Source organism: Pygoscelis adeliae, unplaced genomic scaffold (genome assembly GCF_000699105.1).
Source record: "Pygoscelis adeliae isolate BGI_AS28 unplaced genomic scaffold, ASM69910v1 Scaffold17, whole genome shotgun sequence".
Lineage (NCBI taxonomy): Eukaryota > Metazoa > Chordata > Aves > Sphenisciformes > Spheniscidae > Pygoscelis > Pygoscelis adeliae.
The window spans coordinates 1,416,410-1,433,166 of record NW_008825234.1 but is presented as its reverse complement, the minus strand read 5'-3'; the positions used below and the strand labels follow the sequence as shown (position 1 = coordinate 1,433,166).

Below are 16,757 nucleotides of genomic sequence, written 5' to 3'. Positions count from 1 at the left end.
GTCTTTGTTACCATACACGTTTGTGAAGAGAAGTCCATGTTTTCTAAAAGACTTTTTACAAACCCACAATGTCAATAGTATGTGCATTATAGTTTTAACTTAGTATCTCCTTTGTCATTCCTTCAAACATGACTTTTGAACACATGCATGCATGTTTCTCTTCTCTACCATATTAGCAGACATGAGGAGGAATTACGATGGACAGTTGTTCTTACTTTTAAATGTACGTAATTTATGATTGCAAATTTTACCGTTTTCTAGAACACAAGTAGTGCGTGAACTGAAATAGAGTACAGTGATATCAGTGAGCTTTGGATCGTTACTATCTATTTATCCTGCAAGCACATAACAAAAATGTATTGAGACATCTTGTACTGTGTATTCACACCAGAAAAAATGATAGGACTTTCCCCTAAAAGTATGTTGTCCAAATCGGTGCTACCAACACGTTTTTACTAGCTATCCCTACTCCCAGTCACCTTTGATCATACCTCTGTTTGCAGTTGATCCCCAGTTTTAAATTACAATTTCTGTCAGATATCCAGCCTCAAGTTTTAACTGTTCAAATCACTGATATGAGATCCACAAGTCCGGAATAAAGACAGGATTCATTAAGTTTGGATTCCTTTCTCTTCATAATACCACTGCATGAGAGATGAGTGCAAATCTGTGAATACAGACAGTTGTGTTCCTGTATGATGTGAAGGGCCCAGTACACAGAGTATCACTACAAAACATCTAGGAAAAGCCACTTCAATGTACCCGTTAAAGACAAATTTTTGTTAATGTTGATTTTATCAGTTTCAACCCTGTGTGTTGACTTGGTACCAGGATTTTTTTTTGCTTCATCTTCATCTCAGATAACCACAAAAACCTACATAATTTCAGATGTTAGATTTTTAAAAATTTTTTATTTCTGTCTAATTTTTTTAGTTTTCTCCTGCAAGGTAGTGACTGAGCAGCTGTAAGCATGTCACTTTTTTTCTTCTAACAGTAACTAGGGAAAAAGCTTTTTGTTTTGTTATTGTTTTAAGTTTTCCTTTTAATGCTACATTTACGCCTGCTGTTACACATTTTGGTTTTTTCCCCCTACTGTTCGTGTATGTTAAAATAAACATCTCTTTATTTCTCTTTATAGGCTTCTAAACAACAATCAAATTAAAAGAATACCTAGTGGGGCATTTGAAGACCTTGAAAACCTGAAATATCTGTAAGTTAAATGAACGTCATTTTCTGCATCAATATGTAATTGAACTTCTTCAATGAGAAAGTGTTTTAATCTGAGATTGTGTTTTAATCTGACTCACTATCTCAGGAGATAAACTGCTTTGAAAATCTGTGAAATGAATTTATGGGGTGGGGGCAACTTGAATCTTTGTTTCTGTAAGTAGATACCTTGAGATTTGCTAATATAAGACTGTGACAGCTGTAGGCAGTAGATTTTAAACCACTTACTAGTTGCTGTTTACTATATGAGACTTAAAAGATGATTTAAAAAGGGATATGTTTAAAGGTTTAGGAGGTCACCTCTTTAAAGGTTCAGTGAAACCTTCTGACAAGTACTTTTTAACTTCGTGTTTTGAAAAGTGGTTTAAAAGCAGCCAGTCCAAGATTTGTGTTTACAGAAGCTTGTAACTTATATAAGCTTCTTAACCACTCCTAAATTGTTCACTGGATGCAGTATAAATTCGTAAGAGAAAAATCAAGTCAAACACAAAATAGAACAGTACCTATATGTTTGCCTGTAAGGCCTGTGTTCAGGCAACCTGTATATTTTAAGAATAACTCCTCCCTTTTTAACAAACATACCAAGTGTATTAATTACCCAAATAAACAAAAGACATCAAAAAATTGTTATTTTTATCTGCAAAAAAGAGTTGAATAGTAAGTTGTCATGGATTCTCAGCTTTAGTCTCTGGAGTCCACCTTATGAAGTAGACTTACTTAGAAGTCATGTAGAAAAGTTTCACTCCGTTCTCTTGGAGTATTGATCATTGCTTGAGTGCTGTACAGAAAAAAAAATGGTCACTTTGAGATTTCATTGTTTTGGAAACAATTCAGAAACTTAATTTTCCATCTAGTTTTCAAGAATGCAGCCTGAATAGCTCTAAGGAGGTGGGAGAAGGGGGGAAAATAAAAATCACATAAATTTGTGCAGACACATTACCCGGTTTTCCATGCTGTGTTTGATTACATTTCATGGTCTCATTTTTATGTGTATTGTCTTTCATTAATAAAATTGTTTAAACTATATACAACTAGAGGAAAAAGAATACTGAACAGACTATCCCCAATGAATTATTAAAGTCCATGATGATTGTATTTGTAACAAGATGTGTTTGTATGTTGGATCTGGTAGCGCAGTACGTGAGGTCTACTAATTCAGGATGGCTAAGTTCATTCCATAGTCAGCAACTGTGCAGAAATACTACTTGGTTCTTGTTAGTTCTTTATTTTCACATGCTTGCCTTTGCCTAGCTGTAGTAAGCCTGAGATAAAACTCAACTATGCACTCTGTTCAGTTCAATAGAATAGTGAAAAGAAACAACTGAACTATGATTTGTTTGTTTTCATATACATGTAGTAATGTTTATCTATATCTATATTGTTGAGAGGAAGATGTTTTCCTTTTCCTCTTGTTCCCTGGAAATTTTGAATATAAAGTTCAATGTGGTAGTTCATTCAACTGCAGAGAGCTCTTCTTTAAAGCCATCCCCCGTTTTGCTAAAATAAACTTTTAAGATCTTTTTGCCTATTTCAGTGGCTGTGATATAAATGTTTAGCCTTAAACTGTACAGCCTTAAAGTTACAAAAATGCTGGTACTGGTCAGATATCAATACAGAAGGCTCAAATGTACCAAATAAATACAGTTTAGCTGTGAAAATGTTAGCTGAGTAAGTACATGCTAAGTGTATTCTATGGAACAAAGGAAACAAAACGGCCTACTTTTCCCAATAGGATGAACTGAAATAGAAATTAGGGGGATGGAAACCATATTATTTATTAAAAGTCAAAAATATTGTTCAGAATTTAATATTATATAACCAAATCATCTGGAATATTTGAGGCTTTGAATGGTTTGATCCTATGGATATTTGCAAACCTAACTTGTATTGTCCTATTTCATAAAATGAGATCATTAGTCCATGATGTTTTTTATGTTCTTATGACAACTGAAGTACTACACTGCAGATGGTTCTGAAAATGTATAATTCAGTGAGTAATTTTAGAAAACATGTCATTTCTCAGTGGCTTTGATTTAGCGAAATATAAGTATATATAAATATAAAATATATAACTATTAGTAAATATAATTATATAAGTATGTATAAAATACATGTAAATATATAGTTATATATAAAATATGTAAGTATAAAACATAATACAGTATTTTTAAAAAAAGCCAGTGTCTGAGAGAGACACGTCAAGGCCCATTCCTGTATCTTTGCTGCAGTTTTTGGTCTTTTAGACAAAACTTTTTCCAGCAAGTCTCAAAGAAGCCCCGGGATCTTAAAAAGCATCTTTGTACTGTTTATTTCTGAAATTGAGCTTAGAGTTTTATGAGGTATATAAGTTTTCAGAATTGTCTCTCTGGAGAACAAATTTTGACAGAGTAATAATATTTTCTCAATTTTCTGTGTATTAAAAATATTCATAATTGTAAAAGTTGGTCTTCACAGTATAAAAAGAAAATTACGCACATATGATTTTTGAATCTTATTTTTAAGGATTATTTGTTTTCTTGTTCTTTATGTAATTGAAATCTTGACAGTTCTATAAACAGTTTTGCGTGATCTTGCTGTGCTGTTTGTGGTAATAATGTCTTTGAATTCATATACTAAAAGTTGGAAAGAAATAAATGTCATTATTGTTTTGCTATGAAACCAAGAGGATACTTTTTCTTTCTGCCTTTCTGTCTGTCTGTCTTATTTCATATACCTTAGTGTTAGCAATATGGCTCTTTAATAAGGATTAAAAAGGCATTAGTAGCTTGGATCCCATCCATAATATAGTTTCTTTCTGCACTTCAGTGATTCTGTATGATTTTTTTGGTCTTATGTTCCCTCTTCTACAAAGGATAATGTAAGCAGTCCTGTCTAAAATAAACTTTGAAAGTTGTCTTCATATGAGCAATTAAATTGGTAACTTGTTTGTAATTTGGTGCTCCGGATACAAGGTGTATATGTATACATGATGTATATGGTACACTGAACATATTTAATTGACTTCCTTTGAGTTATTCAGTTTACTGACTAGAGGTGGTAGTACAGAAAGATGAGAAAGAAAAGTTTCCCAACCTTTTAATATAGATGCAGGCAGATTTGTGGAACCTTGGTAGGATAATCCTTCCTGGTCCTGAAAGTCAGCAGTTTATTCTCCAAGACAGAAGATAAGTGGAAACTGAAGGTAGAGACATATTACAGTTTTAACATGTAGGATATTAGAAGCAGTGGAAAAAATTAGGTTAAGGTAAAAAGAAAGAATTTAGGGAGGAGATATGGAAAAATATAAAATATAGATTAGCGATTACAAAGATCTTTCCAGATAGAGAGAAGGTACTTGATATTTATGGAGCAGTAAACTAGACGCGAGTGGGAAGGAAGTGAAGGAAATAAAAATGGAGAATGAAAATTACTTCGGCAACAACACTGAGACATGTTCACTTAGTAAGAAATGGAGAGGTGAGGAATCAGACATGGCAACAGTGTGATACGCAAATGATAAATGGAAATTAAGACTCTATGAAATGTATTAGTTCTGGAAATATGAAAAGGGAACATGCAAGATTTGTTTTGCATTTGGTGAATTAAGTAATAATGGTAGAAGATACATTGTAGGTTTGCCAAAGTGCGGAGCTGCTCACCTCACCTTTCCAGAAATGGGATTAGGTCACGTTTCCTTCTGTGCCTTCTGCCACCGTTGCTGTCATGTTACTTTTTCCTTTGATACCTCCTATAATTCCCGATCTAATTTCTTTGCAATTCATGTTGCTGATTCCGCCAACTGTCTCTTTAATATTTTTATATAAATCTCTATTTACTATATTCATTTACTTGCCAGGTTTTACTCTATACTGCCTGATATTGCCATTACTTTGAATCTTTTTTTCTCTTGTTCCAAATATATCTGGATCTTGCTTTCCTTAAATCATGTGACTTGTAATACAATCCATAAAAACCAAAAATTATCCTCATAGGGGATCTATCAAACTTTTAATTAAAACTTTTTTCTAAGTTTCTGATAACTGTTTACCTATTTTTTTGTTCATTTCCCAAGTGTATGACCAGTACCTCTGGCCCCTATCAGCCTTGCTTGCATTTCTGGAAAGAGCTCTTTTTTTTTTTTTTTTTTAACTCTTCGGAAAACAGTTAGTAGTAATTGCCAGAAAATAATTTAATGTCTTAATAGAATATATCCCTTGTCATCTTAATCCACTGTTTATTCATTGTTTGAAAAAGTCTAATGGTTCAGTTGTGTAGTAGAGCTTTTAGGTAAATCAAGTAAGTTACTTTGTCCCTAATTATACTTTAAATCAGTCTTCTGCTAATGTGACTGGGATAAATTTTGAGGGTTTTTTTTTTAGCGCAGTGGTTGCAAAGTTTCACCCGTTAGGCACAGTAGTATTTTAGAAAGACATAAATATTTTTTGTGAGTGCTACTTAGTTGTAGTATTGTATCATCTCTCTCTTCATTAGGCAAATTATATATTTTTTTTTAATCTTTCTGTTAATATCCTCAAGGAAACATCTACACAACTAAATGAAAGTATGGTTAGCACATCTGCCATAGGACATAGGTTTTTGTAGCCTTGGGTTGCTGGGGTTTCTCTGTGGAGGGGTAACATGATGGACTGAGGTCAGTTGAGTGTCCTGCAGCTTCAGGGTTTTCTGATCAACATGGAAAAAGATGTAGTTTAAAGTTGAATCCCAAATAAAGTCCTAACACAGTGGCTTGGTAAGAGCTCCGAAAGTGGACATGAAAGACTATTCCCTTCCCTGCAGTATGATGGTAAAAGTCTGCAAAACTACAAAGTCATTATCCCGGTCTTCCTCTAACCAACCCTTGTTCTTCACACTGCCTTACTTTGTCTGCAGAAAGTAAATAAAAGTTACATCAGTGAGTCTGGTAAAACTTTTTTTTTTAAAATTAGATTAATTCAAACTTCTTGTGGGTATTTGAAGAATTTTATTTGGGAGACACTTAACTGAGGTCAGTTAATAAAAGCATCTTGGCCCACTCTGGTTCACTGGTCTGATCAGAAGTTTAGCACTCAGAGGAATAAGAGGAATTTCCAAACTGCCAAGTGGAGTGTATTAAGAAAGGTAAATAACACTTCGGCTGTTCAGTCTTTGAAATTTTCGAAGGAGTGAGAAGAAATGGCACATTTAAAATTCTCACTGGAAAATAAGATAGGAATTTAATATCCTACAGAGAGGAAAATGAAGGAGAGACAAAATTGTAATGACTATGAACCTCAAATAAACTGGTAAATCAAAACAAATATTTCAATACCTGTGAAACGGTATTTTTTGCAAATAGAATAAAAACCAATTCCACATCCAAAATAAGTGACACCTATTCTCTCTCTTTTAAATTATTTTTAAAGTTTTTACAGTCATTTCACATGACAGTATTTTTTTTTCCAGTTTAATTTGTTCAGAATTTTGAGCATTTAAAAAACCTCACAAATTTTTGCTTATTAGTTATTCTGTTATCGGAGGAACTCTGCTTTTTGTTCAGATGGGTGTCTATGTTAATTAAGTACACCTGAGTCTCTATATATTAATGTGTTGGAATCTCAGCAAGCAATGCAGTGGAAATTAGACTAAATTTAGACTCAAGGGAAAGATACTACTCCATATTGTCCCCTGAAGTTGTCATGACGTGAACATCTAGTTATTCTGTTATCGGAGGAACTCTGCTTTTTGTTCAGATGGGTGTCTATGTTAATTAAGTACACCTGAGTCTCTATATATTAATGTGTTGGAATCTCAGCAAGCAATGCAGTGGAAAACTAAATTTAGACTCAAGGGAAAGATACTGCTCCATATTGTCCCCTGAAGTTGTCATGAGGTGAACATCAGATGTCTACAACTTTTTTCCTTATTAGGGCCTATTGTGAAATGTTGCCCTTTGTCGAGTCAGTGTAAAAACTGCCAGCAACTCCAGCAGAGCCAGTATTTTATGTGTTGCATCAAAAGAAGTTTGTAGTATTTCCAGTAAGTTACTGAAAACTGTAGTAATAGAAAAGCCAAAACCACTACTAATAAAATGCCTGCTAATAAAGCCATTTGTGGTCCAAAGTCTCCTTATCCCTTTTTCATAGAAATCCATGCCTGATTAACTGAATTTCAAGCCGTTTGTGAAATAATTGTGAGAAAGTTCTTACTGCGAACTTGTTCCTAACCTAACACAAAAAGAGGGTGACTGACACTGAACCCCAACAGTATTTTCATTCGCTGCCTCCATGCAGAAACTGCAGTCATCAGCTAAACTGTGTGATTTTTCTCCAACACTGTCTCACTAAACCATCCTTACTGTTAAAAGCATGATGAACGTGAGCACATACACGGATCCATCCTGATTTATTTTTATTCTGTAGAAAAGGTATAGACAGCACACGTGAACGTACTGGTACACTGCATATGTTTATTCTGTTTATATTATAGAGTATCAATGGGGACCTAACGTCCATCTTCTACACAGTGATAAAACAAATATGCAATGCTGTTTTATGGATGCAATACCAATATTCTAACTTGTATTTTTTGGTAAATATTCAAAAGGTGACACAGGCAGAGTTATAGAAATTCTCACTGTTTGTTCTCCAAGTCCAGTAAAAAGACTAATTCCATCATAATTTGGATATTTGTACCAGTATCCAGATGAGATATTTTACAGAAAGTAAGAGGCCAATGGCGTCCCCGGTGTGTTCTGGTAAAGGCACTTCTGATGCAATTCTGTCCCATTTAGCTGAATTTATTTTTACTTTTGGCAAGCCCATCAAGAAACTGAGGGGCAAAGAAACAGTAAGTAGTAACAGTGAGCACTGGGAATCTCAAACCATCGGGTGACAGTCTCAGGCCCTACAAGGCCCCAGACTTTTGTCTTTCCTGCCAAACGTTTGGGATGAAATCTCAATGACGAAGTATTTTTATGTGTATGTGTTTAGTTTTTGTTTTGTATTTTTTTTCTAATATGTAGTTGAAAAACTGTCTTCATGTGTCAACTTAATTCTTCTTTTCCACCTTCACGTAGCTCTTGTTTGTGTACTAATATTACTGATTGTTTCTTGTTTCAGCTATTTGTACAAGAATGAAATCCAGTCAATTGACAGGCAAGCATTTAAAGGACTTGCCTCTCTAGAACAACTGTAAGTGCCTTTTCTCTTCTGTGCTGTCATCTCCATGGTTCCCCTGCAGAGGAAAAGTGCACGCCTTGATCCATACATCCTGCCTGCATGCTCTGCATGTCTGCACTCCGTGGGTTGTTAGGCAGAGCGCCCCATAATCGTTTGCATGTGGAAAAACAAAATCGATCTCTGTGTCAAATTCCTCATTTCTATGTTTGTCTTTTATTTGTGATTTGCGTTCCCGGTGTCCCTATACATTGTTACATAGCTTTGACGAAGAAGCAGCATTATTGTGGAAAATGTTGAAAAATAATGTGTATTGCTTAGAGAGAGCATTTCATTTCTGTAGGTTTTATAACATTACAATTCCTTTGACTGCAGCAGTTACTTTGTTTTATGCCAGCATAACTAAAGCTGAATTAGTCTCTTGAAGTTTAATCCAGTTTTATTATATTTTCAAACAAGTAGAGATTTTAAAATTAAAACCTTACTATTACTGACACGTGTTAAGCATTGCCATATACAGATGTTTAAAAAGTAAGAAAGTTCATTGTTTGTAATGTAGATGTTTCAGTAATGTCTTCTAGAAAGATTGATTAAATTCATACTCCTTTTCCTGTATAATGACTTAAGAATAATTTCTATTGAAAAAGAATGAAAAATGCAGTCATTAGCATGACAAAAACTGATTGTATTCATTCTATTAAGTTAACTATATTTTATTTTATAATCAGAAAGCATTACTATACGTTCATTGTGGTAATGTTTAGAAAAACAGAGAGCGCTATAAATGCATAGCTATTTCACAGTTTGACTGCCAAATAACAGTACTAGACCAATGAATTTTGTAGCATATAAATTTTGAGGGCTGAATATCTTTATTCTAGGACCAACATACATTTTGAAACTCCTGACAGTTATCAGTGTATTACAGGTTTTCTAATGTGTGTACCCGTTTCCTTGTTACTATAAACTGTTAGTGGATATTAGTGGACACACTGTGTATCTGAAATAAAATGACACTTCAGATGGGTACAAAATCATACAAGCTCATTTTAGAGTGCAGTAGATGCCTTTTGAAGGAAGAGCTTCTGTACAAAACAGAAGTGATAATTGTAAAACATATATAAATGTCATTTGTTTCCTTAATGCCTTTCTCTTCCTCTTCCTCCTACTCTAGAAATGATTACTGCAGCATATTGACAGCAACTGGTAGGGCTTACTGCATGCTAATAGCATTTCTTATTTTCTGTGTAGAACCTTAAATATTGAGGCCCATTTATTGAATTACTAATTCTTCCAAAATACTATTCTTCCACATGCCACAAGTCGGATATGCTGCGAGTGGCAACAGTTGTCCTTTTTTCTTTTGCGCTATTTCCTGTTGATCTATGTTATGACTGAAAAACATAAATCACTTTGGAACATTAACACCTTCAGAATGTACTTTTCCGCTAGGTTGCAGTTAAGTCTCTCTGCCCGCGGTGATATCACACAGTATCAGCTTAAGCTCTAACTTGAGACATTATTCTAACATTATTCTGTATGAAATTAAGTTTTAAACAAGGTTTGAGTCTCACCTCTAGCTGGGAAATGTGGGAACGGAGCCTGGCACAGTCACTGCTCAGTGACTGCTCTTGTGTCATGGCGTCAGTTGCCACCGGCAGTGCCTATGGCTGGTCTGGTGAGCTGCCGCGGAGGGTTGCTGCCCTGCTGGTTTCACATCAGAAAGCTCGCTTCTTCTAGAGCCCTTCTCCTGGGCAGATCTTAAAAAAAGAAGGCTCGCCCGGTGGGAAAATGGGAGCACAGGAAGCCAGTGGCAGGCCTGGAAATAAATTTAATGGAGGATAGTCACTGAGATTTGTAGTTTATGAGAGATTTGTCGTTTATGCATCTTTAGCGTAAAAATAGGTTCTGACTCTACAGGGTCTGTTTTATCACATTATCTTTGGAGAAAGACTGTGTTCACAAGACAAAAGTTAGTTTTTGTGAACAAGTTCCCAAGCCCTCTAACTTCAGTTTGGGACTGTATCGACTACTCAGTCGATGTTTCTGCATTTGAGGCTTCTATGGCCTCAAGTTATCAAACACATTTTGCTACTGGATGTGTTGACTCAGCCAAATGCTCTTCTCAATGCTCAGCAGAGTTCTCAGAAGTAGGTGCTGTGGTCCACATCTCAGGGAAAGATTTGATTGTTAGTAATTTCTTCTACTCCAATGAAGCAGACCAAAACATAGTTTTGGTTTTTTTTTTTAAACTGAACAGGAAAGAAAACACTTTTCTGGTTTTTTTTTTTTGTTGTTGTTGGGTTTGGGGGTTTTTTTGTTGTTCTTTGAGAGAAACTGTAAATATAGGTTGATTTAGGAGGCCTGTTGCATGTATAAGGGAAGAAAAACCCCAGTATTTCATAGAATCATTAAGGTTGGAAGAGACCTCTAAGATTATCGAGTCCATTTACTGCAGCTGGCAGGATCCTTCTTAAACCTCCACAGCAGAATTCTTAGCTGCTGATGTAGTAGAAATGTCTTTTTCTTCAGAAATTTATGCCAAGGGAATAAGATCTTTGAATCAGATCTTGAAACTTGCTTGTGCTAGAGTAAATTCTGAAAAAACTTGGCAGTTTTAGATGCTCGAACACACTGAGCCATACATCTTTCGTCACCTAACTCTTCAGTCATGGCAGAGCATGAAGGGAGAAAGTCAGCTGATTAAAAGTGGCTGCTTAGTACCAGTTTAGACGCTGTTGAATCTGCAAGTCATATGTTTGGGTCTGGCAAATGTGACACAAAGCTGCAGGAAACTTGCATTTTTTCGGAGCAGCAGCCGGAAGGCAGGCAGCACCAGAAAGGCAACGAAAGCTGCCTCTATATGCTTGTGCTTAGACATCCGCTATATGCCTCGATATGCCTGTGCTTAGACCACTGAATCCCACCTGAAATGTCACAAATACCTGGCTTGGGAGGTCACGAGTTTGCTGTATCTGGATCCCAAGATCAAGCTCTAAATGCAGTCTATTTCCAGATGTGTGTACATTGCTTTTCTTCTAAATATCTACCTTTTTTTTTGAGATCTCAAAAGCTGTATGTATCAGGGACAAAAAGTGTTCTCTGCAGTCCTTAACTAGTGGGATTCCCAAATACTAATGGAATTATTTAAATCTGTTTGCCTAATCTTAGTGGAATACTAATTATGCATTTTCTTTTAACTTTCATATTAACATACTTATTTTGCTCTTTATAAGCTGTTATTAGAGTTATGCTGTAGTTTGTGTACACTGTACATATTTTGGGGGAAATTAATAAACGTAATTGATGTAAGACATAATAAAAAAACGTTGTCTTACATATAGTGATGCAGCTTGTTATAATCATTTTATTTCCCTCAGTTCAATTTTCAGTAGCTTTGAAATGTTGCTATGAATTTTTTAAGGTTTTATATTACAAAGAGTTCCTGGTTTTTGCATAACTGTATGTGAGCAGTTACGCACATTTAACACAGTGGAGCCTGAGTAAAGTCTCATTGCTGCTAAAAATACCTATGGTAAGAAATAATGAAAGAGAATTAATAAACAAACAAACAAACCAACCCAAAAGGTATGAAAAGGGGCCTTTAGAAGTACATCCTTATTATTCTAAAATAAGATCAGCTAGGGACAACAAACCTAGATGGCTGGAAACAGATATTTCTATAGCCTTATTTTAAAAGTCTTTAAAGAGAAGATTCCATAATCTCCTTAAGTACCCTGTGCCAATATTTTATATCATTACTGTAACATCTTATTTAAATATCTTTCCTGTTATTTCTTGTCATACCCCTGGGCAGGGAAATCTCTTCAGTAAATGTGGGAAAAATATGTTTGTTCATTCTCTTTCAAATAATCAAAATGGCAAACATTCTGTTTAAATATTCAGAACATAGATTATACTCAACTAATGGATTTTAAGTATTTCCCCAAAGATGTGGAGATACTATTAGAAATGAACAATTGGCATATAGGATAAAAGTAATCCTCTACAAAAATATCATGCTACAGAAGATATAATCCTAAATTTAGTGTTGTGAAAAATGCCACTGGGACTGAATTTTACTGTTAATGTTCATCCTCCAAGATCAATAACAAAGAGAAAATCTGTACCATGCTTATTTGATCAAATCTTTATCTTCCTCTAGGTGTGTTTGGTTTGGACTTTTTTTTTCCTTAAGTATTTCCTTCTGTTTCATCCTTGATAGTGAATTCAGAATTAAAAAAGGAAGACACAGGGATATTTAAAAATCACTCTTGCATGCTTTTTCTTTAAATTTCCATTATGAAAGTCTTTTTAGTATTAAATTCATTACATCATACTACTATTTTTAAGAGCATTTTATACTCTGAACATAAAAGATGTCTATAAAGACATGTCAGTGAGAGATTATTTCCTGAATATGATTACCTTTAAAGTGAATTTCCAGTCCAAGAAGTTCTCATATTAATTAAAATATTAAAAACCCTTTTAAAAAGCATTAACGTGGTACATAGAAGAAAAGAATGTAAGTGATAAACCTAAGTGATAAAATGTCATTAAAGTGTAGGTTGTAAAGCCAAGGATTTTTTATTCTTTTTACTGTAGATGTACAATGCAATCTGATTTCTGCATCTGTTTTTTTAGAATTACACTTGTTGCTAATTACTTTGTCCACATATTTAACACCTTGTTCTGTTCATAAATTGCCTGATAAGTTGCTTAGGACTTTTTTGAGGTCATGATTTAAAGACCTGCAAAACCCAAGTAGGTTGTCATATGAAGCGGTTAAGAGTGTTTTCCAGTTGGACTTCCTGATTTGATTTTTTTGAGCTACTTTAGGCAGCATGATTTCTGATGAGGTAAAGTTAACTGTTACAATGTGCTTCAGTGCCTGAATTATTGTAGCTGTATCTGTGATGATTTGCGGTTGTAAACAAGACAAGGTTTATAACAGAAGTATTGTTTTAATTAGACTGATTAATTTGGTTGGAAAAACAAGATGAGTTTTCAGACACATATTCTTTATACTTGTAATTATAGTAGTCTTGAATACTAAACAGCAGTTACGAGCTGTTGCTTTGAGTTTAGTGATGTATACATCACTTAAACCATCTGAGAGAGCTGTCCTTTCTTTTTCTCTCTTTGCTAATCTCACCTCTGATCCATGGACCTGAAGAAGGGATTGTATGCCTCAATGTGCCTGCTTTTACCAACATTATTTGTTGTCCTAGTAAGAGGTATTACCTACAAATCTTGCCTTGTCAATGCCAAAGAAGTACAAGAGATTAATTTATTGGGAAGATAAGGAGATACGTTTGCAAGGTGCTCATGAATCATAAAAATGCAAGTAGAATTAACAAAGTTAAAAAGGAAAAAATCCCTGTTGGCTGCACAAGAAGTAGCGTATGTAACTTTTTTCCAAAATCAAAGCTGCTTCAGAAGAAGTAACAAACCCTATAGTTGTGTCTGTTTTTTCCCTTTGTCCTCTTTCACTGCAGTCATCCCCAGCTTGCCTTGCCCCCTCCCAAAGGCTGCTGATGCTGGGGAGGTGGGCGAGCAGAGCCCTGGCTCCTGCGAGCTGTGCCTGCCCACCTCACGGCCAGGCCCTGCCCGTGGGGCAGATCCCTGCCCCGTCCTGCCAGTCCTTCCTCAGGGCTGGACCTGACTGAGGTCTCTCTTCTCTCCGCTGGCAATTCAAATGAACCTTGCAGGAAGTATCTGCCTTTGAGGCGTGTGTCTTTTTAATTTAGATGAAATTGGCCTGTATTTTCAAAAGGGAGGTGAAGACTGGCAGGCACAGCATGATTATGCACTTCGTGTTTCCTTATGCAAACAGGATCATACACTGTGCTCACTACAATTTGTGGCCATGCGTTGCGCTGGCAGTAAGCAGACTTGACACTCCGATGTGCCTGATCACATCCGTGCTGATTTATTGGCTTTTTCTGTGATCCCCATTCATTGCTCCCTGGCATCGCTTGCTGGCTTACGCTCGGGCCATGCTGCTGCTGGCAGGGGATCTGGGAGACTGCCAGGCACGTGCCTGGCTTCCCTGCCACACGCGTCTTCCAGGGCTCGCTGCAATGACTCTCTGCTGTAATTGCCGCTTGTTCCCACTTCCCTCTCTCTGCGGTGACCATTCGGCTCAGGTCAGGGAGTAGAGTATGTGCAGTGTTTCAGCACAAGGGAGTTCCCGTGTCCTTTTGCTTTTCATGCTGAAGGATTGATTTTTCAGGAGATTTTGGGGTCTGAGATTTTCTCTTTGTTTTTAAATGATGGGCTTTTTCGTTCTTCAGCCCATAGCGATTGCTGTATATGTACATTCTCCAGATGTTCCTGAGTTCGTCAGAGGTCAAATAGGAAACTTTAGGAGGCTTGGATACATTCGGATATAATCAGGATCCAAAGTTTATAAATAATTTTCACAGTTCCTTGTGCAAGTCTTATCAGTTACTTCTTGTTTTCTCATCTGCAAGGTTATGGAGTACCTCCACAACATAGTCAAGACTGGAATGATACTGCCTTTGCAGTCCATTTTCACAGCAGTTACAGATTAATAATCTGGTTAATTATCTTGTTACCTTAGACTTTTTCAGTTTTACAGGACTAACAGCTGTATAATATTTGTTGCTGTGTGATATTAATAGCTTACGTAAGCATCAGCAGAGCATCAAACAGGGCACAGCTATGGTGGTTAATTGTGCACCAATTGCTGGGAAGCCCTTTGTCTAAAAGCAATTCAATCAAACTTGTTTTTATATTACAAATTTGTTTGGCTTTTGAGCTTTTGAGAGCGTTTATAGCTTTAAATGCCAGTATTCATGGACTAGAGCAAGTTACTTCTCAGCATCTTTTGAAATTTTCACTCAATGTGATAGCAATGAAAACAGTTGCCCACTAAAAATGTTATTCTGTTGCAGATTGTTTAGAAAATATTTAATCTGCAACATTTTCCTGTAAAATAACATAATTCTCTTTTTTCCATATATATTTACTCAAGTATGCATACTAATGAAAATTAGAGTTGGCAAAAGAGTGTTCAAAGTAGTATCTCCAAAATCTTCAAAGTAATGGTTTTCAAACAATTTTTTTCACACATTATGTACAGGCGCGCGCACACAGACACACACGCTATATAGTGGTCTGCAAACCCTTCTTGTTTGTCATGTCTTGTATTTCTCAGATTCAAGTACAGGATTCAGATGATAACAGAAGAAAATTAAGCCACTACATCACTATCACCATTTAGATGTGTAAACAATAACAAACGCTTTATAATATTTCAGCTTCATTAAGAAAACTGTTTCAGTATTTTTCTCTTTGTTTAACATATTTTCAGGTATCTGCACTTTAATCAAATAGAAACGTTGGAACCTGAATCCTTTACTCATCTTCCAAAACTTGAAAGGCTGTAAGTTTGTTTTTCTTGGGGTAAGATTCAGAAGTCAGCTTGCTTCTTTGTTTGAATTAAATCAAATGTTTGAAACTGGAAAATAATATTTTTATCATTCCCATAGATTATTTTTAATCTAATTTTTTTATTGGAACTACTAGATAGTCTTTGCCAAGAACACTTTGGTCAGGCTAACCTTAGAGGCATGCAGAAGTGAGCATTGCCTATTGCAAAACTATTTCCCAAAGAGGTGTGATCAATGTTTGGCCTAAAATAAATGTTATTAATAAGAAGTAGAAGATTTATATTATGACCTTTTTTTTGTTTGTTTGTTTCTCATTTGAATGCTTATGAGCTCCCTTCCTTTTTGTTACTTTGTCTTCTTATGGCTTCTTTTTCCCTGTATGGACACATCGCATACACCTTGGAGGCCGCTTAAAAAATAGCAGCCAATGAATTGCTGAAAAAGGTTCAATTTTTTTTTCTTTTGTAAAATTACTTTCTCTTAAAGGACTCTCAGAAGAATGTAAATGAAATGAGTACGTCTCAAAATCTGAATTATTACATGCATATTTCTGTGCTTTTTAACAGATTTTTGCATAACAACAGAATAGCTCATTTGATTCCTGGAACATTTAGTCACTTAGAATCTATGAAGAGACTGTAAGTAAATTGAATTATTATTGAACTAAAGAAAGTTTAAATAATCTAATTATTTAAATATCTGTATCTCATCTTGCAATATTTATCTTCCTTGCAAGTGCCTTTCATTGTGTAATTGTTTTAAATATTAAATAATTTTTCCTAAGCTGTGCTCCAGTTGCTTACGTACATAGATTGAGACCATTACTTCATATCCTACCATCTTTAGTGACTGACTAAATACTTTTGTTTGTTTCCTGTCTTGGAATTATTTGTAATCATACGGTCTTGTTTTGTAGACTAAGTAATTGTTGTGGTTTAACCCAGCAGGCAGCTAAACACCACACAGCCATTTGCTCGCT

The 16,757-nt window shown here is 35.4% G+C and overlaps 1 protein-coding gene across 1 annotated transcript in view; it reads left to right on the top strand.

Moving 5' to 3' along the window:
• The window catches only part of PXDN (peroxidasin homolog (Drosophila)), a 59,735-nt gene that overhangs the window by 1,018 nt on the left and 41,960 nt on the right, over positions 1-16,757 (top strand). The window contains exons 3-6 of the mRNA XM_009329307.1: positions 1,139-1,210; positions 8,304-8,375; positions 15,700-15,771; positions 16,345-16,416. Of these exons, the coding sequence (XP_009327582.1) occupies positions 1,139-1,210; positions 8,304-8,375; positions 15,700-15,771; positions 16,345-16,416 (288 nt within the window). The remainder of the gene's footprint in view (positions 1-1,138; positions 1,211-8,303; positions 8,376-15,699; positions 15,772-16,344; positions 16,417-16,757) is intronic.